A 26,208-nucleotide genomic window follows, 5' to 3' on the forward strand; every position below is an offset into this window, starting at 1 on the left:
GAATAGAATTTGCTTGAATCAGACTGTTGTTTCTCTTGGCTTCACAGCCTTGAGGGAGGGTAGGTTACTCTGTAGCAGCAGACAAAAACTGTAACAAAGTTTTAATATTCACACATTGAGTCACAGACAGTAGAAAATGACTGATAGACAGCCGAGCGTAGAAAATAGACAGATTGGAAAACAGGCTGCTGCAGTATGGACAACGCCAGAGCAACATGGTTACCCATTATTCATGTTGTATAATCATTTACAGAACATGATTTGGATAATACCTAACTACCTGAGTCAAAAGACAGCATTTTACCACCCCAAACATCTCAAAGGAAATGCAACGTAACAGTAATTAAGAACACAGCCTGTTTCTGTCCACAGTACAGACTGAACACTTGCATATTTAAAATATTTTCAGCCACATCAAGCTGCAAACTATCTTGAGAGCATCACTTTGGCCTATTTAATGAAGTCAGCTGAAACTAGAAGATCTCTGGAGCACAGACTCACTCCTCCCTCTTCCTCATTTGTGTACAGTAGTAGTGTGTGGGAGTTTGGTTTGGCTGGCCAGCACAATCTCTCCAGGGTGGCAGCAAATTCTCATGCTAGGAATTATAAGGATCTGTTGCTCTTTTAGCAAACAACTACCCCCCCCCCCCTTCACAAAAATCAGTACAGATCAGTCATTTCATAATTTGCAAGATACACCTTTTGGACATGTTTCAAAAGAGAATTGGGTGACAGTCAGTAGCTAACTTTACATTTTTACTGTCTTAAAAGGCCCAGAAAACCTATTTTCATGATCAGATTCTTACTGCGATATTTTTCTGTATTTGTACTAGTTGGGAATCTTTTCTATGCACCGATCAGGATTTGGCAAAATTTGAATCAAAATGTGATGTGGGGTTGTTTGCTGATCAGAATACACCCACACAGTGCTGATGAAGCAAGCTTGCTGGGTTTTTGAGTGTTAATTTAATACCTAGCAATTTCTTCTCAAGCGCTAACTTTGTTACTCATTTAGTATATTATAATATATTATAATAATAATTATAATAATATTCATTAAGGACAAAAAAACAAATGTTTTATTCCACGTGTTCAGGCGTTTTAAGTTATTGCTATAAAGACAGTAACAGTGGCTACATGGAACTAGAAAGTGTGTAAGTGGTGTGTTTTATTCAAAAACCTCATGCTCAGCTGACTATAAAACAACTGGGGGAATAAGAGTACAAGAAGACTTATGTTGAAACAAGTGTGATATATTTGAAATACTAGCTAAAAAGGCCCAGAATGAGCAAAAGTAATGGAGCAAGTAACTGTCACATATACTTGCAGTAGGTGGAGAGCACAAATACAAACAGGAAGCAAAAACACATTTAAGGAGAGGCCATTCCCCTCTGTCTTACTTATGCAACTCAATGTGTCCATCTGCTGGCTGTTAGTGGGTTTGCCATGATGTCATCTTTTGGCACACTAAAGATCCTAACAGTGAATCAAATACATTTTAGTAAAAGGTTTTATTCAAAAGCGTCCCAAGTACAATCCCGTATCATATCTTACAAACATCTGTGAAAAGAGACAATGTGGGTGAGAAGTTTACAGAGATAAGAAACGTTAAAAGAAAATCCAACTCGATTGGCAAACTGGAAGACAAACCTAAACTCCAATCTTCGTCCTCATTATTAGAGACCGTTACTTCAAACATTATCTCATATCAAATTATGGCCAAATGTGAGGAACCTGCTGTGCTCTTAAAAACTGAGAAACCGTTCTCTAAAGTAAAAATGATTGGACAGGGACGAGGGCAAGCCTGGACTCTCATTTGTCTCAAACATTAAGACTCTTGTTGCCAATGAAAGGTATTCGCTTCACTAGTTGAAAATAATGTCATTTTTCACCCTGTCCTTTGGACAATGTTTAAAGAAATCAATCACGTCATCATTATGTATTTGGGATTTGTATAATCTAAAGCTTAGTGCAGTTTCTCTTCAAAGCTAATCAGTTTGAATTCACAAAATCTTTCCCTATAGATGAGTTGTGCAATACTTAATACAGTCATAGTTATACAAAGAAAAGCAAAAGAATCAACTAAAAAAACATGTACATCATTAGGATTATCAATAAGGAAGCATATTCACATTCATGGAAATCAATGTTATCCTGCACACATACGTATGGTCAAATATATCACCAGCTCTGTGCATCATGCTTCAGCTTCTTCCCCACACAAGTTCCATGTTGAGTTACTTCTAGTTTAGGCATTGCACTTAAGGAGGCAATACAGAAGATACGCAGTTTTCAAACTGGAAGGTAGCAGCTTGATTTAGTACAAGACGAACCACACAAAGTACGCATACAGATTTATTACAGACATGCTCAGAAACTTTACCTGAAGGTTCTGTTTTCACAACTTTGACATTCCCTAAACTCAACACATGTGTTGACATTGAACATTTTCCTCTAGATCTCATTACCACCACAAAGGTTACAAGACCAGACGGTAATGAGGATAATTCTGATTTCAAAAGGGGACTCAATGTGGGGAAAAAGGGAGGGTCTTATCTCCTGAGCAAAAGATGACATTTCCAGGTCCAGAATAACTTAACTCCGCACCTTATACCTCTTTCACATCAAGGACCAGGGTCAGACCAGGGTTATCTGACCCATGTTCAATCCTTATTTTGTCAATTCAAACCAAGCAAGTTAACACGGGTTTATCCTTGGTCACGACAATTTAGGTCCACCTCACGTGCTGGAAATGGGCGGGGAGGTTTTACGTTCACATATTCAGTGAACAGCCAACGTCACATACAGTCCATGCTGCACACCACCAGGACTGGTGTTTTGTACTTGAATTCCTTATTGTACAGTAGGCCTGCAGTTTGAAATGCGTGCTGCAGAGACGTGTGGTGCGAGCTCAGGCGAGCAGACAGACAGACACAGAGAGAGAGAGAGAGAGAGAGAGAGAGAGAGAGAGAAACGAGCTGTGAATGAGAAAAATTAAAGCTTATGTTATGATTGTTTCACAGCAATTACGTTCTAAAGCACATGACCATCAAACACTCAACAGTAGCAGTAAAGAATGTAAGTAGGCTAGTTAGATGACCATTTTAGGACGAAGTTTCATAACAATAAGAGTAAAGTTAGCCTTTGCTGTCGGCTTGCAGACTCATCTTACAAAAGAGATTCGTGCCAGCCAGCAGCCACGCTGAACTGCCGGCTGCAGACCTGTGTCTCGGGCGACCGGGAAGAGAGCGTGGCGGTGCTGTGGATGAGAGAATTATACTAAACACTTATTTTCATAGGTTTCCGTTCTAAAGCTGGGTTTTCAGAGGAAGCTTATATCAACTGCAACACCATTGAGCAGAGGGACCGCGCGACCGGCGAGTTAGCTAGTTTGCTAATTCCACTCAACATGCCTTCATGCTACGCTGGTTAAAAAAAATGAGCCAAACTAAATTGTCACTCATCTGGCGATAGCAACGTTCTTTTCTACGCTGTGACGAAACAAGTGATTACATTTGATCAATTTAGTGGCCAGACAAATGGCTGGCTTGTTTGCTTGCTAGGGGCATGCAAGGGGGCTCAGTTCTCAGTCTAGCACCAACCACGGTGCAGAGGGAGAGAGGTCTACAGTCTTACTGTAGTAAGTAGTTGTTTTTTTACAGTATAGGCCATTATTATATTAGTTGATTATGCAGGTTTGTGTTTATGTTGAAATAAATATACCTACACAGGTAGTTACGTATCTCATACGTTTGCCCTCTTATAGACATAATTTGCAAAAATAGATGTTCCAATAGGTTGAATCCATAGACTGTATAAAGATGGAAGACGCATCTCTACTTCCTCCCACTGTACAAAAGTTAGCCAAATTATTACAGATATGGCAGGCCCTCAGGAAGTGCCCCGGGCTTTGAAGCAAATTGAACATAGCGGCTCAACAGTGGAATTGCAACTCCTGGACCGTAACGTGATGCCCTCTGGCATCATTGACTTACATGGGGAAAGAGACATCTGTAGTTTATGAGCGTCACACAACCCCAGCTAAATGACTCCTTTCACTATCAGAATTTGATTCATTCAGTCCGATAACATTTGGAAAGTCTAGAAGAGCCGCACAATTAAATCATTTAACCGCCATTCAATTTAACAGAGAGCTAAACTGGAAGTCGCTGGCTCAGCTGGCAGAGGTCTCTAGTGCGCCTGCTCTATGGGCCATTCCACAGTGCGGAAGTAGCAAGATCATCTGGGTTTTTTTTTCGCTCCATGAAGGCTCCATGCGCAACTCTCATAGTAATTAACAGGGCTCTGCCTCGAACGCTGTATCCAGGTTTTATTATACAATCAAAGGGGTACAGCAGGCCCCCAGGATATGCATATGGAACACAGTGGCCAAACAGTGGAATTACAACTCCTGTCTGTCACCTGATGCAGGAAAATGAACACTTGAACAAACAGCCAACTATCAGCATGATAAGAACTACCTAAAATGAGAGAAACTATCTTTAGGAAAAAATTATTTGATGTGTATTTACATTTTCTTAGCTTGGCCCATGTCCCATCTGCTAACACTGAGGTGGTGGAATTTATGACCTATACTGCAGCCAGCCACAAGAGGTTTTGGCTTTATTTTTACAGTCTATGCATCAACCCCTGTTCAACCCTGTTTTTAGAAGGAAAATTTGAACACCATTTTTAGCCAGTTTTGACAGCCCTATTTGTATTGGACTGATCAGATGAGATGACTGACAACCAACTACATATTACATACTATTTGTGCCGTCCGGATTGTTAGCAACACTGGTCGTGTGCAGTTTACACTGAAATCGGCCCATGTCCAACCATGTCTACGCGGGATAACCCTTTAAAACACAAGTCAACCCTGGTTGAGCCCACGAAGTGAAAGTGGTATTAGACACATGTCTTCTCCAATTTCCAATCAGGCAGTGATGTAAGATGCAGATAATGTAGGAGGTGGAAAGTAAAACTAGCAGACAACTGAGGGGCAGTGATCGGGCTACGAACATGACTTGTGTTGGTAAAAGACAGATTGGTAAAAATTAAATGTTACAGAAATTTAAAAAACAAACAAATTAACAGTCATTATTTTCTATTAGAACAGCATTAACAAACTAAGCACAAACGGACATCATAAAGTATTAATAAATAAACAGGACATTTCACTGCACTTCATTTTGGGAACACCAATTTTCTGGTAAGGCTGGCGTAGTTGTTTTTACATTCATGGGAACGAGACTGTTAACTATGTACCACCCCGTACCACAGCGTGGTCACACCCGCGGCAGAGAGACACAAGACACATAGTACTTGAACTGTTTTACAATCAAGCTAAGAAAGGCACTGAAATAATGTTATACCACATTCGATTCTTATGCTCTCAATTATTCATGTTGAAAAAGGTAAAAATCTAAAAATATTTTGTTGGACATCATTAGTTTTTGAAAAATAAAGTTTGACATACTTAAAAATATTTTTTGCACCTTTGACTCATTTTAGCAAGGACAGTTTAAAAAAAGTAATTTGCTATAAAAAAAGAAAAAGAAAAGAAATACTTATGGAATTTTGGTTATCAAATGAGCATTTGATTAACATTGTTTGCACTAAAAATCTTGTAAGAACATGAGGACATTACTTATGGTTTTGTGCAGAGAGGGGGGAAAGAAAAGTATTAGAGTCATTGTGGCCAAAAATCTTGGAGTTTTAGTTTGTCAAAATGCTTCATAAACTGTTGTGGCCCACGAAGAGTAAAAGACACAAAACATAAATTAGTGCTCTGTGTTGGCAAAATTTACCAGAAGAGAAAGAGGAAAAGACAAAAAAAAATGATATATAGACATACATACACACAAAAAAAATACTAGGTGGGTCACAGTGCTACCAATTTGGACAGGGATGTGTCTGTTACTAGAGGTGGAAGGACAGCGCTACATTTAACAGTGCCATGTTCCATGGGTAAAAACAGCACTTATGGAAGTCATAGTCCTCACTGGATTTCCAGTTTGCTGTACTTCACACTGCGGTTCCACTGCCACGATCGCCATGACAACGGCAGCTGATAGTTACGAGGGACTGTGCCGTTGACGTTCTCTTCAAAGTATTTGAACAGTCTGTACCACCAAACCCGCGAGAACGGGTTACCCTGTGACATCTCCTTCAGCGACTGAAACAGAAAGACAACAATACTGTGTGTGAACATTAAATATTAAAAACGCAAAGGTCCTTAATAGTTCCTTTTTGCAATTTATTTCATATTATTCAGAAACTGTCATTTCACATTGTGTCATCTGTCCTTTTTTATCCTAAGGGCCCAGTTGCCTTGAACTGTGCCTGAGCATGACTGCCCCCCCACCCCACTCCCCCGCTGGCCTACAATCACACTGCAATAAAACATTCAGGGCCAGAGCACGCTTAAGTCATTACATTGCAGGACTTGCCGACTACAATTCCAGTTCATCTGTAAGGTAAGAACCAGACTCGGGCACGTTCAGCGATAACACCGATGCGTACCATAGCCGAGTCCAACCTAATGTGCCCTGGCCCTAGCCTAGAAATCTAGACACACCCTAGTGGCAGCAAATGTAATTTGCAGCCAGGGTCGTCTAGCAACACTCCGTTGGCTTGCGAGCTGGAAAAACAAAACTCTAGTCAGGCCAATCACATCGTGTATAGAGTCAATGGGCGGGCTTAACATAATGACGGCAGAGTTGCGACAGTTCCGCGTGAATTCCCTGCTACTTGAAAACAAAGATGATGGCTGCTGCTGCTGCTGGTGAACAGCTGTCTTTCGAATCGGCTTTGGCTGCGACTCTGGAAGACTTGGAGTTAAGCTTTTCTTTGAGAAAAGAACAAAGAACAGCACTGAAGTCATTCTTAAAAAAGGAAAGGGTGTTTGGAGTTTTGCCGTTTTATCTCTAGCGTTGCTCTGGTTGGTTGTAGCGCTATCCTATTGCATGCAGAGGGAATTTGAAAGACAACCGTTTATCTCGCCCCTCGGATTGAGCCCTGCCAATGGTGAGTTCCCAGGCTACCCTGGCCCACCTCTTTGGGGTCAATCGTACTCGGACCCGGTTTAACTGGGCAAAGTGTGAGTACGCCCTAAATTGTTTTAAATAGTGAGGTTTTAGCGAAAGCGCATGTGTTTGGGAAGCATATGACTGGATAATAGGGATACAACTTGGATTATACTGCACAAGTTGTGTGAGTTTTTACTTCACTTCATCGAGAATTTACTCCGTTTTTGGAGTCTTCGTTCACAGTGGAGACGTGAGAAAAACTAAGTTTTCTTCAAGAATTCAAGGTAACACGGGGTGAGTGATTGATATACAAATGATCATTATGGGGGAGAAGTATACCTTTAACAATCTATATGAGGCCTCTGCAAGCAGCTGAGAACACAGGAACTCACATGACATGTTTTTCCACCTAGACCCTCCTACCTGTGTACATTACTCTATGTAACTTAGGTATCCAGTTAATAAACCTGTGTGCCCATTTACTTGACTTACTTCACTTTCACTTTCATTCAAATTCCAACAGAGTAACATAACGTGTGCCACATGTTGCACTCACCTGCTGGTTAGCCATAGTGTGGTACCACCAAAAGAGGCGTGTAGTGATAAAGTATGCAATCACCACATCCACAGTGTAGTGGTCATGGGCAAGAAGGATGCAAAAAATCCCTACAGCGCTCAATGTCCAACAAAACCAGTGGTACCACCAGAACCTCTTGGGGGAATCTGCCAATCAAACGTGAAAAAAAACAAGCATTAATACACCGGATATACAGAGCAAACCCAACAGGCTGTATTCTCTTTAACAGCTAAATGGACCAGTGAGCGTCAGCTAATTCGTGATAAAAACACTGCATTTGGCCTCTGTAAGTCAGACGGGGCACTGTGGCTCTTTTGCAGATATTAACCGAACTGTTCTCCGATTCACCACTAGATGGCACTGCTGTGGTGGTAAAGCATTTCAGTCGCATGCGATGTAGCAGAGGGAAGAACGGTTTAAAAGTTATAATGCCTACAACCTGACCCCACAGTTAAAATGCTTCTGACCCTCCTGCTTAGTGGTCAACCAAGTGAGTGTGCAAACCAAATACATTTGATAGCGGAAATGCCTGCTAAGGAACAGAAAATGTGGTTATAAGTGGTTAGTGCAACATCTCTACATTTCCTTTATGTCTACACTTCCTGACACAATTTAGAGAAATGTTGCAACAGCCAAGCATCGGCAAGCTTAATCAGTGAGCTACAGATGGTGGTTAAAACAGTAGTGTGGGTGTGTGTGAACCTCAAATATCAGTTATGAAATTGAACATATGTTGTAATAAATACGCCTTAATGTCAATTCATGAAACAATAGCTGTGAAAGACAACCTGCTTGCTCTTTGACTCCAACAGTTTAACAGCCCGGTCAGCATTTCTGAATTGTACATCATTCTGTTAACATCTGAACTGACCTGAAGGAAATGTGCACTACAGTATGGCATTTGGGATTGTCAAGATGGTCAGCTGCACATTAGTGAATATAAAAGATAGACTTTGAGAAAGTAAAATGAGCTTCTTATGTGCCTTTAAAAGTAAAAACCTTCCAGTACATTCTTACTTACACTCTCTGATGAAGAGGTACGTTAGCGTTAACATGACTGTGTGACCACTGTACAGATAATCTCCACACATGGTATGGGAACCTGTGATGGATAGGCCCCCACCAGCAATCATCTTCATTATTCTCCTTGCCTGTGCCTCCCAGTTCCCGAGAAGCTGAAAGAAAAGAAACACTTCAATTAATAAAAGTATAATAAGTGACAATATAACTGGTAGCTGCTAAAGAAACTATGTTATTATTGAAATTATGTGTAAAAGTAGCATGCAGAGGAGAAAGAGCAGCAGCACAACACAAATTAAAAACTTGTGAACACCACAAGCATGCAAATGTTTTACAAGCTATGAGATGCATAGAGAAAAGACAGACTGCATCTACTGTATCATCTATGCTCACCACGATTTTTTTTTTCCATTTCAAAGATGTTAGTAAAGCAACAGAAACGCTGCACACGTTGGCTTTAAATAAAAAGGAAATTAAAATGCTTTCCTAGTAGAGCATTTGCAATATTACAATAACAGGAACTCCAAGGAAGTGAAGCAACCACTTGAAGCTCCTCTCTCACACATTTGTGACAAAAGCAGTTTTGTTAATGCTCAACAAACCTACAATGGTGAGAAAAATAAAAGTGTGTCTATAATACCTTTGGAGAGCATTTGAAGTGCATCCCAGGAACAGGCAGAGTGGTGATGTACATTGTAATACACCGGTACAGATAGAGTGTGCCCACAATGAAAAAGAATCGTCTGCCTATAATTGACCTGGAAAAAACATAAAAGAAAATGAATAATGAAATTTTCATTTAGTTGCAAATCAGATCAGTGTTTTCTCTATGTTGATTTTACGGCGTCGGCCTGCCACAGTAAAATTTCTGCCACCACGGTATCAGAAATAGGAGAGACGCACAACAAGGTTTCCGCTATGTACACCGCGCACCACCGCAACTGGAACAGTGACAGGACGTCATCACTCACAAAGTCATGGCAACCAAATATTCAACAGGGGGAGTACACTTGTCACTCAATCTTAGGCAAAGTTACAAACAGCGACAAAAGACGCAACATGAAATCCGCACTCATGCGGGTTCCGTGAAATATGACAGCTACAGTTTATTGGAAAATAGCATTGTGGACACTGGATTTGATGAATTTACCGTTTATCCGACCCCAGATGAGACAAGAAGCTAACGTTAGCGAACGCTGCTGACTCCCCGCTGCAGGAGACGCTGTATTCCTCCGACACGCTGTATTAACGTTACCGTTTTAAAACATTTTTCCAGGTTAGCGGCAGTGCATACCGCTCAAAACCAACATGAAAAACATAGCTAGTAATGTTCACTCAGCGTGTGTAAAATGAGCGGTGACGTTAAATCACCGGTTTCAGGTAACGGCACCCTACGGTACCATCTATTTGCTGGATGGTTTCAAGGTAACGGTCAGTAGCTAACATTAGCTGATAAGCCCATTGACAGCAACGTTATTGTTCATATTTTGGCACGTTTCTGACTGTAGTAGTGGTCATAGTGACTTAAAGTGTGATGTGAGATGCTAAAAAGAAACTAAACGCTGTTTTCAGGTAACATTACTTTTTGATGTCCAACACCCCCCCCCCGCCGAAACAAATTCTAGAGGAAACACTGCAGATTCTAACTAAAAGATATATTATGTCTGACTACACTATACTGTACCTGTGTTTGAGTAGAATCCACTGTATCAGCCAGAGTCCCACCAGCAGCATGCCGTTAATTTCACAGATGGAGAAAGCCCACTCCACCCTGTCAAACAGGTCGAAGAATTTATCAGGCAGTGGTGGGGTGTGCTCCTTTGGCGGTACTCTTTCATGGACCACTGAAATGACGACAGTGGTGGTAACAAAGCACACCACCGCATAGACAAACGCTATGCCCGTCTTTCCCCACTCGGCAGGGAATGAGGTGCGCATAGTTTCTGTTGTAGGGATGGTGATGCGGACCATGTCCATCATCCCCAATGTGCCATTCCTCTGAGGCTTGCTAGTTCCATTAGGTAGCCCACCAGCATGCCCGTTTGCATGCCCGTTTTTGTGATCCTCAATATGAGTCTCTATCCGCAGCGTCTCCAGTCGCTCCAACAGCTGCTGCCCGCCATCAGACGATACCCGCGAGAGGGGAAGCATCTGGAAATCGGCCTTCTTGAGGGTGAGCAGAGCAGGGCCGTCCTTCTGACGGAGGGCATCTATGTACTCCGGCATGCTCTCTTTGCTGAGCCAGTCAGAGACATCATCTGCTGACCATGCTGCCACCTTCTTCATCTTGGCCATGTGGGCAGTGTGGAGGATTAGGAGGCTCCTCAGACTAGAGGGAAAGGTTCACAAGAGGTTTGGCGGTCTATGGGGCAGTGGTAAGTCCTCTCCAGTTTTGGAACATGGTGTTTCTTGAACCCAGAGGGAGCCAAGCCTCCTCTGGAAGTGATGTGGGGACAAAGTAGGCAGCAGGGTCCCTCTGCGTGAGGGCAAATAGATAGTAGGTGAAGTGGCCTTGTGCGGCTTTCTTCACCTCATCAGCTCTCCCGACACACTGCACACCTGTTAAGGAAAAACAAATTGCTGTGAATAAGGCTGGCTAGTTAGCTAGCTTGCCACTTGCACCACCTGTGTTTTCATGCTACACTGGTTACATAAATTGAGCCAAACTAAGTTGTTCCTCATCTGGCGATAGCAATGTGCTTTCCTACACTGTGGCAAGAGTGTGTGAATAAGACATTAAATTGTCACATTTTATTTATTTAGTGGCCATCCACCTGGCTAGTTAGTTGCTAGGTGACTCAGTCTATAGTCTAGCACCAACCATGGTGCAGAGGGAGAGCGTAGGAGAGAGTAGGAGAGGTCTACGATCTTAAATTAAGTTTTACAATCTGGGACAATATTCTATTTGTTTATTGTGTATTGTGCTGTAATGTGTAGGCATGTAGATCTTTTAAAGATAGATTCAAACCTATGTGTTTTTTTTTAGAAGGAACATTAAAACGTAAATTTTGCCAAGTGTTGACAGCCTTACTTTTCTTCTTGTTCACCAATTCGCTTAGCTGAACAGCCAACCAGAGTGATCCCTCTCACCAAAAGCGGCTACGCTGAGTCAACATGTTGAATCGGCCGGAAAAAGGCCAATGGGTGGCACATCGGACATGCCGCACAAGCTTGGGCGAAGAAAGCCCTTTCTGATTCTGAAGGACGCTCACCTCCCTGGTGTGTCAGGGCCTTTAAGCTCCATTTCACTGACATGAAACATTAAATTAATTATCATTCACATCATTCGACAGCTCATACAACAACAGCAACAGTATGAGGACTCAATCGATCAGCAGGTTTCAGCAGAACTGTATGCACTGGTACTTTGAAACTACCCACATGAATTAAACCACTTGTATTAGACAACAGTGTGGTAACAGATCCAATGTGAACTGAGAGCAAGAGAAAGTAATGGATGGGACGATAATAGACTAAGACGGTGATTAGTCATTTGATGAGAACAGAACGGGCCAAACACAGGTACATATTGTTTCTACAGTTTGATGGAGTAACCAAATCAACTTACCATGTAATTCAGGTTACTTAACCTGTTTGTCTCGCAAGACAAACAGCTAACCTCAAAAAATACTATACTACCAGTTCTTTCACAGATCCTTGCTTTTTAACTTCAACTTTACTTTGTTTTCCATAGTGTGCGTTTCTCATTCAGGTTTCAGGCAACAGCCAAGGATTTAGCATTAACAAGGAGATGAACTCACACATCTGCTGCATATCATGCGTTTGTTTATAGACCGCGATGTTGGCGGGGGACACTGGGTGGCCCTGCTTGTGTTCGGGGGAGTGCGAGTTACAGCTGGAGGCAAGTCCTGATCTACTGCATGGATACCAGGAAAGAGGGAGGATGGGAAGGGAACCAGACTAAGAAGGAACTCATAAATCAGAGTGAAGGTCAGCGCTGAGCACTGTGACAGCCCCACCCCTGTACAGAGGGCAACAAGCCAGCAGTCAGGCCCCAGCACAGCCAGCTCAGCTCCAGCCAATGGCAGCTAAATACACGGGCAGGCTGGCTGGTTGGCACGACAACAAACTGTACATCAGTACCTCATCTCAGAGGCCTGTTCATTTAGGCCAGCAAAACAGGGCCAAATAAATGGGCTATAAACTGGTTTGTCTACAACACCTGGCGTCCCAATTTATTCCTGCCGAGGTCTGGACAACAAATTGACCCAATAACCCCATGATTCTAACGTAACATACAAACACTAAAAAGCAAGTGTGAAAATAAACATATGGATAGCATCATACAAACAGCACAGCAGGAGAGTCCTCATTGCAACAGCTTAGCTACGTGACAACCCAGCTGTGTACCTTAACATAGTGTGAAGAGTGCAACGAGAGCAAGGAGATGTGGAAATAAAGAGAAACACAGAGACAAAGAGCACTTGCATCAGTCTGTTAAAAGTATATGAGACAGATCAGAGATTAGCAGTCACTGAGTCAGCTGTATGCTGAGGACCTTTGGTCTATGAATCAGCTTACAGCATGCTCGGTGAAGAAATAATCTCACTCAAAAAGGGAAAAACAAACTAATCCTGAAACTAATAAACTAACCTGTATGTACCCACATCTGTGAATACAGTGGTCTCCCAGAATTCTGAATACGAGGGTTAAAATAATATGCAATTTGTAGTTTCTATGCTAAAACAGATGGAAAACTTCAGGACAATATTCTTTGAGGCCAGAAGTCTGGAAATGCTTCAGCCATATGATGTTGTGAATTTTGATACAAGATTTACTCCCAAACATTTTGACCCTGAAAGCCTTTTGGTTCCCGTCAGAACTTTAGTAAATATGACAACGCTAGAGAAAGACAACGCAGGAGGATTATTTTCAGCGTTAGAGTGTGTGCTTATGGAACAGGGAGGTTACTATGTCATATGTTTACTTAATGTAGACCTACTTACAGGACTGACATTCATTTGAGAATGTTTAAGGTCACACACACACACACAGCTTTTAACTGAACTTTAAATGATAACGCTGCTCATAAACCTGCATCCAGAGTTTACACTTACTGAAGTGATAAATCAGGCAACCAGTTGTCCCTATAGATCAATAAACAGGAGAAAGCTGACTTGATGCAGAGAGCACACACACAATAGAGCTAGATTTAACCAGGTTTGTGTTCATTCTAAAATGCTGATTTCATATGCAAAGCCAATTCTTGCTTTTAATCATGCAGTTTGACTGCTAGAAAGAGTTTCAGCACAGTACAGATGTCTGTAGTAGATGAAAATCAAAGCCCTACCTCTGTGTGTGTGTGTGTTACAGCTCACCTGAGCTAATCTCAAAACCAACCAGGAACTCTATTGGTTTAATTCATTTTTCTCCAAATGGTATGTTGCTTTCATTGTGAAAATGTTCAGTTGTGGACAGTGTTGCATGACGGTGTCATGGCCAGATGCTGCGTTCATGCCACCTGGGAATAACAGGGACCGCCCCGTGATTATGTTGTTTTTCCGACTGCCAGCGTTCACATGGTCGGGATTGCGTGTTCTTCTTCTTCTGTTATATTGGCGTTTGGCATAACAACTTGTTGCATGACTGCCACCAACTGTTGACCGTAGCCTAGAGCGTCAGGTGTGTGAAAACATGGAGACCACAATAACAAACGATTTGCTACCGCTTTCTTATACGAGCATAGAAACAGCACATGGACGTGTTTGTTTGTGTTATCTGCAGGACAACGAACGGGAAAGGACACGGATAAGGTGTTGTGTTTTTTTTATACATGGGCCTATTTATGAATAATTTGAAACAGGGTATGTTTCTTGGCAGAGGCATTTTTCCACAATAAACAGCTTATTGTCATTGAAATATGTACAGTGAACCAAAGTCGCCTACATCAAACGTCAGTTGTCAACAACGCGTCACCAATTGGGAAACTCGGTTAGCAAAATCTAGCCCGAGTTTCCCACCTCCGATTCCCACAGGAAGGGATGTGAATGATGACGTTTTCACTTGGAAAAATGTTTTTCCGATGTCTATGAACGCAGCCCAACTCATGTTTCATGTCAAAAGGCTTGTCTGTTATGTAACTATCACCTGACCATCAAAGAGCATTATTAAAATCAGGTCAATATCCAAATTCAGCATTAATACCAATTTCACTTTTAGCATTAGGGGCCATAGACCGTATACAACAGCTGTCCAGGGTTTAACAGTAAGGGTTCCCCGTTGGCCCGGGGCAAGTAAAACGCTATGTCGGGCAAGTAAATCTAACAACCCACTTGCCCATTCGGGCATCATTGTATCACAATCATTTGACTTGAATGCGGTTTTATTCGACGTTTACATTTGATGCTTTTTTAAATGTTTAACGCTTTTGAGACACGTTTTTTTCAAACTTTTTCTTCTTCGGAAAAAACCCATAATCATAGCGTTGAACCCTGCCTGTCCAAAGCCAACCGGTTTACAATTATCATTTGATCATCACTTAACTTTCTTAAAATCCTTATTTATCCAGTGTAGGTTCGCTGAGCACATATTTCTTTTTCAGCAAATCCCCTACTTCATATTCACACAGGCAGCAGGTGAGCAGCTGAGTAGTTTAGTTCAAAGTAATACTTCACTTTGAATCTCTTTAGTATATGATTACCTCCTGAAGACTGGAAAGGTGGCTGTAAAAAGTTTGTCGTTTGCTTCGTCACAGAAAACAGGCTGTGGTCAGATGTATTAATGGATTTGTAGATTATTATAGTATAAGTACAGTACAGACTTGAGGCACCTAGGTAAATAATAAGGGGATACAATTATTTGTTCACTTTAAATCTTCACTGAAACTTCTTAGTCAAATTCCAGTGTAGTTTAGAGGAAGTGAAGCATCAGTTTTTGGTGGAGTATCACTAAAGGGCTTGCCCAAGAGCGCCTCAGTGGTGGAGATACTATTGGGAGCAAACACTAGGCTACTAAAAACGGGCCCTGTAGAGTTTTCTTGTACATTCATCGATGCTCATCAAAACATTGCAGTGTATCCTTGAGGTCTAACGAACAAGTCGAATGTATTTCCTTCCTTAAGACACATTTGCAAAGCAGGATTTTTAAATTCAGCAGTTTACATTTACTAGGTTGTAGTCTTCCTCTTCCTGGCGTGTGTGTGCACAAAAACTAAACGAGGAGGAGCCAGGATTTGAACTTCTCTCTCCAGCTCACCATTTTCATTGTTTACACAACTCTGTTTCCCTCGGTGTGTGGAAGACTTGGGTGCGTGTATTTGACAGGGGGGGTTTAGGCGTCCTTCCTCAAGAAAATGTTATGTTTAAAAAAATAAATAAATAAAATCTTTTCTCTTTGTGGATTTTTGTCTTTTTGAGGGTTTTTGCATCCCTTTGTAGTCGTGTTGTGTCTTTTTGGTCATTTGGGTTTTCTTTGCAGTTGTTTGGGGGTTTTGCCATCTCTTTGTGGTAGTTTTGGCTTAGGTGCCACCCAAAACCGCTCAGGTGCTGCACCTAAACCTCATAATGGGAAGGACAACCATGCAACTATTTGTCACTTTTAAGAGTGCAACACTATGAATGGCTGCATAGAGAGACTCTCAAAATGTGCACCTTTATCTTCATATTTAAAAACTATCACACAACTATTCTGAAGTCAATCAATTTAACACCAAACTAGTTAAAGCTGATTAAGTGTAGCTGAAACATCACAGGCATAGATAAACGTTTTAGTGGGTTTCATGTCATCACATCCTCTTACTTTCAGATATTTCTCTGCTATGCACACCGTCGCCAAGCAGAACATTACATTACATTTAGAGATGGTCCGATACCATTTTTTTGCTTCCCGATACCGATTCCGATACCTGAACTTGAGCATCGGCCGATACCGAGTACCGATCCGATACCAGTGTGTCATATATTTTATTATGTTTTAACAGCTGTATACTACTATCCCTGTATGGATGTGATATGATTTCTATCTTTGTTGTCGGTCTGGCTCAGGTTAAACTCTTTGTGTAACATGAACAATGAACGCCCCAGAACTTTGTTATTCTGCAGTTTGACAGTCAGTTATAACGGAAAAAGAACATAAATAAATGGTTTGCGCACAAGGCAGTACATGTGACATCACCAGAAAAAGATCCCACCCAGGAGTGACAATATGTCAAGCCGACACAAACATAAACACCAGCCGCAGCCCATCTTTAGGCAGCTTAGAGTTGTACGAAAATGACTCATTCACAATGGCTCTGAATGGCCTTTCAGAGGAGAGGAAAGTCGAGATAGATTGGGTCTAACAGCCAGCAATGAAAACACAGACCAACGATGAAACTGAACTGCCTCCGTTACAAGTTTCATTTAGACATGCAGTAACTAAACATTTACTTGTGCTTATAGCAGCTACTCTACAGTTTGTTTTTCTAAAGAATCCCGTTGGGCTACCACTTTGAAGCTTTAAAAAAAATGCATGATCTGAATTTGAGTTCCCAAATTCCTTCTTCTCTTTTCATTGGCTCAACAGCACTGGCCTCAGAGGGGAGGAAAGTTGTTTCTCTGACCTGTCGCCACCTTCTGTCTTTTAGTTTCCACCTCTTCCTTCATTCTCCTCCCTGCCTGCATGATCGGTAGCCAGCGCCTATTGGTTGTATCTCCCACTCTCTATTGCCGCATATTTGTTTCCTACCATTCATTTCACTGTTTTTTTGGGGGTTTTTGTTGGCCTTTTAAATCTCCTGGTGAAAAAGAATGGCCTTCGTAGGTGAACACGAATGAGATGTGAGAACAGATATCACACACACTAGATGAAAAATGTAATTCAGCGATCCTTTAAGCAAATTTATGAAAATTTAAATACGCAAACGTCAAAAAACAGTTTAACCAGAAAAGGTGCAGCAAATTAAAGAAAATAAAAAGGATAGAAAAACAGAACAAAAAAAAGGTGCTGACAGCATAAAGATTAGAATGACATCCATTTAGTCACTACAAACTTGACAAATACACTGACCGGGTCACTCACTAGGTTTGTTTTTAGCAACCATGTTTGACATGAGAGTTGCCGTCAACCACCACAGTAGATCCTGAGTTCTCCCCAAATTACAGTCGATCGACAGGAAAAAAGTAACTACTTTGATAATTCAGTCCTTTTTCACTTTTCAGCCAAAAAGGCCAAACATTCTCTGGTTCCAGCTTCTCAAATTTGAGGATTTTCTGCTTTTGTCAATATGACAGAAATTGACTACCTTTGGGTTTTGGACAGTTTTCTTGTTTTTTGATAGCAAACAGAATTTGCTATCATTCACAAGGGCCAACAGACCAGTCCTGTACATGGTTTCAGTGACACGTTTCATATTTGACAGCTCATTTTGCATTTAACCTGGATATGTGATACAGAAAATGGTCAAATATTTGAACAGAACAGACATTGCACAAGCAGCAAATAATGTCAGTCACATAACAACCCAACAAAGATCATATTCCTTCTCAAACAAGCAGTTTTTGAAGGAATGCTTTGTTTGCCCTTTCCCTGTATCTGAAGGGTGTGTTTTCCTCTTCTTTGTACACAGTTTTTGAAAGAGAAGTTTCCTTTTACATGGGTTTTATCTTGTGAGGCAAACTGACAATAGCTGAAACACCACACTCTCACCTGTATATCTTTACACCTACTATAGAAACCCACAGGTAGACAATACAAGGCCAATATTTACACAACTGGGCCAGCCTGGTTGAAGGGATTATGGTTAAAAATTAACTGTGTATGTTCTTGTTTACACAGTAGTCCAGTCCTATTTAGTTATTAAAATGAGTTTATATACAGTAGTGTGCTGTGACTCCCGCTATTTCTAAGAAATTAAGTTCATAATCAGAAGGGGAAAAAAAACTTTGGGAAAACTCACTTAATCTTAAGCCACTTTGGTAATGCATGGTAAACTATTTTTTTCTATTATTTCATCTTCTATATTTTACCACTTATTAGGCCTAGCAAAACTAAAATATAAAAAAAAAAAAAAAAAAGATCCACTTGCAAGAGCTTAATGACCTAAATAAACTTGACTTGGTAACTTACTAATCAAACAAAACCTCTTTTTCTGTCTCCTGTTTTTCATGTGCTCGGCTGCTTCTAACTCATATGAATGTCTAATTTATAGAAAGCCATAAATATACAAGCAAACGATTAAGGTTGAATGCAACTGTAGATTATAGAAACCAACAGCCTTGGAGCCTTCAACAAGACCATAATCAATATTAAGAACCAATGCAGATGGGTCTTGCAGTGCAAGATGGACTTTAAAAAAAGGTGAATTACAATCAGCACAGGGACCAATTTTACATTTTTAAACTAAGCCTACACAAGTTTTGCTCCCACACTTAGTTTTCTACTGTCAAGAAATGGTGTGTGTACTGAACTTCCTTGAGCACCAGATTACTCTTCAGCTTAAGGAACCATGACCTACAGCAATGGATCAATATATCAGGGATGTGGATAAACATGCATACAACAAGCATTGAACAGGTCCTGGAGACAACACCAAGCTTCTTGTGATAGCACACACACATTACAAATCATTCCATTTACAAGAAATACTTAAGCAGTTTTATCAAATACAAGGTCTTACAATGGATAAGCTTTTAGAGAGGGCTTGACACTATCACACAAGCTATTGTTGAAATTTAACAAAGAGGTCTGATGACAGCTTGACTGAGTACAGTGACTGAAGTAAGACCACAGGCAGCGAGGTCTGATATTTATTTATGTATGGGAATAATCAATCTGCTAGCCATAACAGCTGACAACAAAAGCCAAATCATGCATTACATAGCATCCTCCCACTATTGCACTTTTAATTTTGTCAGATAACCCAACTACAGTTGGGAGGATGAAATCTAAATAGGGAGGTTAAACAAATGATTAGTTACCATGTATATGGTTCTTAGTGTAGGCATTTAAAGTGTCGCTGAACTGTTTGTAACGCCATGATTGACTGTGTTGAATTCTTTGCATCGCCTGCGTTGCTAGTACACAAACTAAACTACATTTTAAAAAGGTGTGGTATCGGGCGCCTGGTTAGATCACCTGGTGGAGCGGGCGCCCATGTATGGGGGTTTGCTCCTCAGCGCAGCGGCCGCAGGTTCAACTCCGGCCTGTGGCCCTTTGCTGCATGTCATTCCCCCTCTCTCCCCCCTTTCATGTATAAGCTGTCCTGTACAAATAAAAGGCCTAAAATGCCAAACAACTTATCTAAAAAAAAAAATAAAATCAATTTTGTGTCACCTTTTTAACATTCAAAATTCCATGGAATAATATATTCATAACAATTAGCTATTTCAATTCCTTTGCAATGTCAGTTTTTAATTTCAAACAAGGGACTAAATGCCTGGACCCCCTTGTCATTTATCCCTAAATAAATTCAGTTAAAGTTGATGAAACGGGCCATAAAAGCATGGATGGCTCCTGCAGAAGTCTTGGGGGGAGTTGAGTAATAACCACTGTACTGGTAGGTCATATTTGCTAATGGGAAAACCACCTGTGGCAAAGTTTATAAGTCACTTATTTGGATTGTCAGGCCCTCACAGCCCCAGAGGCCCAGCACACAAAAAACATCAGAAATGATATCCGACCGAATGATATTAGCCCATATTTCCATGATTTGTTTAATCAAATTCCTGAACTGCAAAGGGTTTGTATCAACAAGACTGAACTATCTGTTTTTAAATGGCTGATACTAAAAATTGTACTTCTTAATTACAATGTTAAAGCATCAATGAAACCCAGGAACGAGAGCAAACTTGAAGTGGCTGGAGATAGCACATCAATGAGTGCTGTGGTTTACGGTCTTTCACACAACTCACAAAATGCGGGTCTTTCTTGGATTTTAACTTAAAGTGAACCATACTATTTAAAACAACCCAACATAACCCGACGACTCTCCACTTGCCTGTGTGTTAGGACGTTTAAGAACGATATGTTGTATTTTGGGAGCGCTAACTCGCACTGAGTTCTGACCCGGGATTTCTGGGTTTCTTTGACCTGCACAGTCTTCCATGGAGAGAACATCCGTCGCATCCCTTTGATGACCATGTTTGATAAAAACTCCATGGGGCACTACAAGAAAATCCCTTATTCTCTTACCAAGGAAAGAATGAAAAACAAAACTCCTCCAATGAGCAAGTGGTTCATTCAATCCTTTTTGTTTCACTTTTAGTACTATCTGCTGTTGCAATCTTTAACCATGAAGTGTAAACAAAGCTTGAAAAGGGGTTAGGCAAGTGAAGCCGGGTCGACCACCACAACCTCAGAGAGAGAGTCATCATATGCTGTATATTATCTTGAACAGTCATCTATAGTCATACATCTGTTCATGTAGGCTGGAACTGTGTAATTCCCAATCTAGTGAACAGGACATTAATCCAAGTTATCTTCCTAATCACTACTGTGATTATTAAAAGAGGAAAAAGAAGGGAAAAAAAGAAATAAGATTATTCTACTATACATGAGTATAGGAACGTTTTTCTACACAAATTAGAAGAATTAGATCATTGAGATAGTTGGAGTTTCCAGTTGCTGAGGAGCCAGCAAGTAAAGGAGGATAAAAAAACAAAACAAACAAACAAACAAAAACAAACAAACCATCTCTTGTGGTACTCTTTTTGGCCCTGCTTTGTTAGGATCTCTTTTGCATTCACTTTGTACATAGCCTAATTAATCTGATTTCAATCTGTATAATCTGGTTTCTGTTTAATCTTTATGGACAGTTGTGAGCACGGCATGACACACTGGCCTGCCATTGGCCGAAGTCACACCAGCTATCCTCAATATAGCATCATGTTGCATTTTGCCTTTAAAAATAGGCCAAAATATGTACAAACTAGGGCAGGAACAGGTCTACATAAATTAGGCTATAGTACTTGGGTGCTAACTGAGGAAATATATGCATTATTTATACCCAACACCCTGAGAAACTTGATTAACATGAGTGGAATGCAGGAGGATGTAATAAACAAGTCAAGACAGGGGCTATAGCTCAGGTGTAAGCATGCTAGAAAACAGCAAAAAAAAAAAAGGTGGCCTTCACAGGGTACTTAACATTCCTAACCAATACTCAACTCCCCACATGCATTTGGCATGTAGCTGCATCATCTAGTATATAGAACCTTACATAATTGTCCAACTGTGCCAACTTCATTTGAAGTTTGGCTCCTTCATTAAGGCTATTCAAATAAAGCCCAGCCAGGAGATAGACTACTTAAATACTGCCCTTCTGTCTCGCAAGGATTATTCAAATTTCATCTCATATTCCTTTTCTGAAATAGGCCTACACAAAATAGGCTACATAAAAGTGCTACTAGCCTATATTTCCAAGGCTGTTGTAGGCCAAAGGAAACTGGGACATCATGTGAGTGGCAGTAAAACTTCATGCGTTTCTAATTATGACAGAAACAAGATTAAAGCCATTACATATTGTTTCTCTGGAGGCAAACCTATGAAGGAAATCAAATGATCAATGGCTATTGGCTGGCACTAACAGTACCATAAGATAGAATAACAAACAGGCCAAGGCCATCAGGTAATAGCATTATACACGAGCTGTGGTTTGAGTATTGAGGCTCAAGTACGCTGGAGAGGAGCAGATACACACATTTGCAAATGTGAAATTGTTTTAGAAAAGACCGTGAACTTCAAGTGCCAAATGTGTATCAGTTTAAGAACATCAGATCCACACAGTGTTTTACCTAGGTATTTGAAGCTGTGTTGTAACCAACCACCAGGGATCTACACACTTAATTCACATTTAATGGGGCAACGTTTTGAAGCCACAGAGATCTACTTCATGGTTTGTTAGGCGAACATGTAACATCTGCCAATAGGAGAGACAACAAATCCTAAACACCTCTTAATATAATGTAGTTCAGTACAACAACACTGTGACCTTAGTAATAAACATATTGAATTTACACCTGACAATGTCACCAAAAACTTAACATTATAAACTTTGCTAAGATAAATGTGACAGCACTGCTGTTTTGTTAGATAGCATTATATTGTACAGGTGTACCTAATAAAGTGTTTAAGTCAGTGAATAACGTCTATTTGTGTCAACTGGATGGTGAGAGATATGGCATTGGCACCTAGAAACGGGGCTTTCATAAGATCATTTTAACTATGGTGTTTACTCTACTCTAGTGTTAAAAGAAAAATATATACACTAATGCAGCTTTAAACTGCTGAGCATATAACATCAGCAGATCATCTCCATTCTATAGTAAAGTTTTGAATTAAGAATCTAATTTTAATATATAATACATTGGCTGTTTGTCCCTCATATTTATTTAAATTTAGTGAGTTCATGGTGAGTTATAATACTTGCTGAGCTGATATTTTTAATCCAAATGTTAGCATCTCCATCTTCTCCCATCTGTTGTGGTTTCTCTCCACTGTTCTGAGTTGCTGTACAAGTCTCATCTTTCTCCCTCATCCTGTCCCGTTGATATCTGTATTTCATAATTTCACTGTAGATATGCAGGAGTGTGTGTTACATCCAGAGTGGTTGAATTCCTAATTAAAAATAGAAAACTTTATAATAAAAAAACAAACAAAAACAAAAAAAAATCACTTTAAGAAAAAAATAGTTTACATATTCTCTAAAGAGAACAGTAACATTAAAGCGCTTTTTTCAGAGAAGGTTTATGATCTAAGCTACTATTGGTCAATATGTTTGGTAGACAGTTTCACAAGACTGAATCATAGCTGTGCCTACAGAAAACTCATTGTTTCCAATTGTTGATAGTCTGACATGCTTTGCTTTGGCAACAATAAACCCCATTGACTTATTTTAACATGTTGCCTCCTTGACGCTCACTGCAGTCATACTGTTTATGCCTGTGAAAAGTTGCTTTATCACTAGTTTCACAACACAGATACCTCGCTCTTGATCAATGTCTGTTGGCTCATCGGTCTGTCCAGGTAGTTTTTTTGTGGTCATAGTGGATCTTGGTTTACCAGTCATTCACAGCATGCCCCGCTAGCTGGGCAGTAATGTCAAAGACACAACTGTTCAAAACATATCTGTGATCAAGTTTTCCCATTTTTCCCAAAATTGAAAAGAACGAGTCTATAAGACCCTGTGGGAAACTGTGCTGAATCAGGTCACCCGTTCCGCCCTGTTCTTAGACGAGGCAAACGCATTTTATACAGTCTTGACGCTGACAAGAGTCGCAGAGCAAAAACACATGTTTGGCTAGGTTAAAATTTACAAAAAAAAAGAGAACAGCTGAGAATATATTCAGCGATTCACTGCAACTGTAGTAGGCACACCTGTGAGATAGCGTTACATTAAAATCATGCTGAAAACACTGCTTTCATTAAGGGCCTCGGCAACCACTGTGTAGTGTGGTTTAAGAGCTTAAGGTCTGATCACCTAAAAATAGATAGGCAAACTGGCGTCTTCAGTATTTTAGCTAACGTTAGCTAGCTCGCTAGCTCAAACACAGCCTACATTGTGCTCTTGAAACGTTAGCTACACGATTGTGGATTACAAGGCTGAACATGTTTATTTGTAACTAGCTGAATATCAACCAACTCTAAATTTTGCTCGGGGCAAAATCAACGTAGCGCGAACTGAGATTAACGTTAGTTTCTCTGCCGATCACGTTGGATCGGGATTAACGCTACCGGGAGATGGTTTGTCGTCATCCGATAAAATGTTTCAACACAAGGCCAGCGAGCAGTAGTTGTTAACGCTAGCTAACGTTACATTTGGTGATAAATATTACGTTTAAAAGGTGGTCTGTCAAAAGTGCATACCGAGAGCAAGGCAGTGTAACATACAACGGTGTTAAACTCAGTTTGTGCCACAGCAAAACGCATTAACCAACAGTTAACGTTACCTTACCACAATTTTGAGCCACAGTGTTAAGTATAGCTAACTGGCCAACCATACACAGGGCTGAGAACTCAGCGGACAGCTAGGGGAAAAAAAGAGTAATTTAGTGAACTAAAATATGTGTAATGTAAATTACCTTGCCGTCGAAATGCTGAAGGACTTCTCTTCAAATGTTGGTTGGTGGTCACCGCAATGTGGTGTCCCTCTCTGGTATTTCATGGACCGGAGGTTTGTGACCAGTGTAGCTGGGAGTTCCCTTCATAGCGTCACCAGTGTTGCCTTCAAGCCCCATAAAATAAAAAAGATTGACTTTATTAAACCCACACTGGGGAAATTCCTGTGCTACAGCAGCTTAAAAGAAAATAATTGTGCGATACTTACGTGCACATATGACAGAAGACGGAATAATGATCCAATTAAATTTATATTTAATTTTATTTATAGTGTCAAATAAATCATAACCGACTCAGAAGTTATCTCTTAAAATAAAATCCTATTTTTATTTTTTAACTGCAATATCCACACTTTTCTATTTGTATCCGTATCTTTACTTTTCTGTATAGGCCTATAGGGTACTACCAGAGAGAGAGAGAGAGATCAACTAGCCTACAAGAATACCTATACTATATTAACAAAACAACACGATGAACCGCATCTCATTTCTTTGTTTTTATTTCGGTAAATTATGCACGACAAGACATAGGCTATATGCGAGCTCTGAAGTTGTAGCACTGGAGGAGCATTTGAATGCAGCAACAGTGACAATTACGAAGAAAATGCAGCGTTGGAAGAGCACAAGCCAACCCCACTCACATATCTGAAGCCATCTATTGGTGAAGTTCTGAGCACACCAACTATTTTAAAAAATGACACACCCCATTTTTTATGTAAACTATGCTTAAAATTTTTAGCACCAGCGGAATAATCCAAAAAATGTGCAGATTACTGAAATCAAAAGCAAGTTCAGTCTCAATGTACTGATTATTTAGCTAATTAGATCAGAAAAATTAAATAAAAGTACATTGTATATTTTTGTTGTGAGGGCTTCACCAAAGTTCAGGAGAATAAATACGGGGGGGGGGGGGGGGCAATGTAATGGGTTGAGCAGCAATATGGTTGAAATCAATATCACAATAGTCACCACAAATATTTTTTTCCAATAACAACATAGCAAAAAAAAATCACATAAAATAATCAAATTAATATTCAATGCAATCAACTGTGTTCCACATCAGACAAAATAATAAACAATAATCAAAATTTTCAATGACTAATTTTGTAGTTTTTTATTACATTATGCTTCAAATCATTCATTTGGATTACTGGTTCTTGTAAAACAGTAACACACATGATCAAACCATCATGATACAATTCCATTGTTGATCAATTACTATATTGAAATGAATGTCCTAAAAGTCCTAGCTGTTGCACAAATAAAACGTTTCTAAGTTTTTTGTCAGAACTTTACAAGCGTCACTTGATATTTTAATGAATACATGCACTAATCCTTGCTTTTCATTCTCGCTGCTTTTGACACCACTGATCAGTTTATACTACTTGATAAGACAAGATAATTGAGTTGGCATATCTTGAATAACCACATGAGTACATGTTCTTCTGTTTAGTCTGACAGAGCATTCACTGTCTCTGTAGGTAACTACACATCATTATCAGCCTCAACTGATAAGTGATTCCTTCAC

At 40.2% G+C, this 26,208-nt stretch overlaps 1 protein-coding gene across 1 annotated transcript; it reads right to left on the bottom strand.

The window, feature by feature from the left end:
- Positions 1-1,492: 1,492 nt before the first annotated feature.
- On the bottom strand, positions 1,493-24,780 carry sgms1a (sphingomyelin synthase 1a). The gene is made up of 6 exons (XM_078272572.1): positions 24,645-24,780; positions 10,313-11,187; positions 9,269-9,386; positions 8,630-8,783; positions 7,588-7,754; positions 1,493-6,178 (listed from the first exon to the last, which is right to left on the bottom strand). Exons 2-6 carry the CDS (start codon positions 10,921-10,923, stop codon positions 6,002-6,004), a joined length of 1,227 nt encoding a protein of 408 aa, XP_078128698.1. The 5' UTR covers positions 10,924-11,187; positions 24,645-24,780; the 3' UTR covers positions 1,493-6,001.
- Between the last annotated feature and the right edge of the window lie 1,428 nt (positions 24,781-26,208).

The sequence above is a fragment of the Sander vitreus genome, chromosome 17 (genome assembly GCF_031162955.1).
Source record: "Sander vitreus isolate 19-12246 chromosome 17, sanVit1, whole genome shotgun sequence".
NCBI lineage: Eukaryota > Metazoa > Chordata > Actinopteri > Perciformes > Percidae > Sander > Sander vitreus.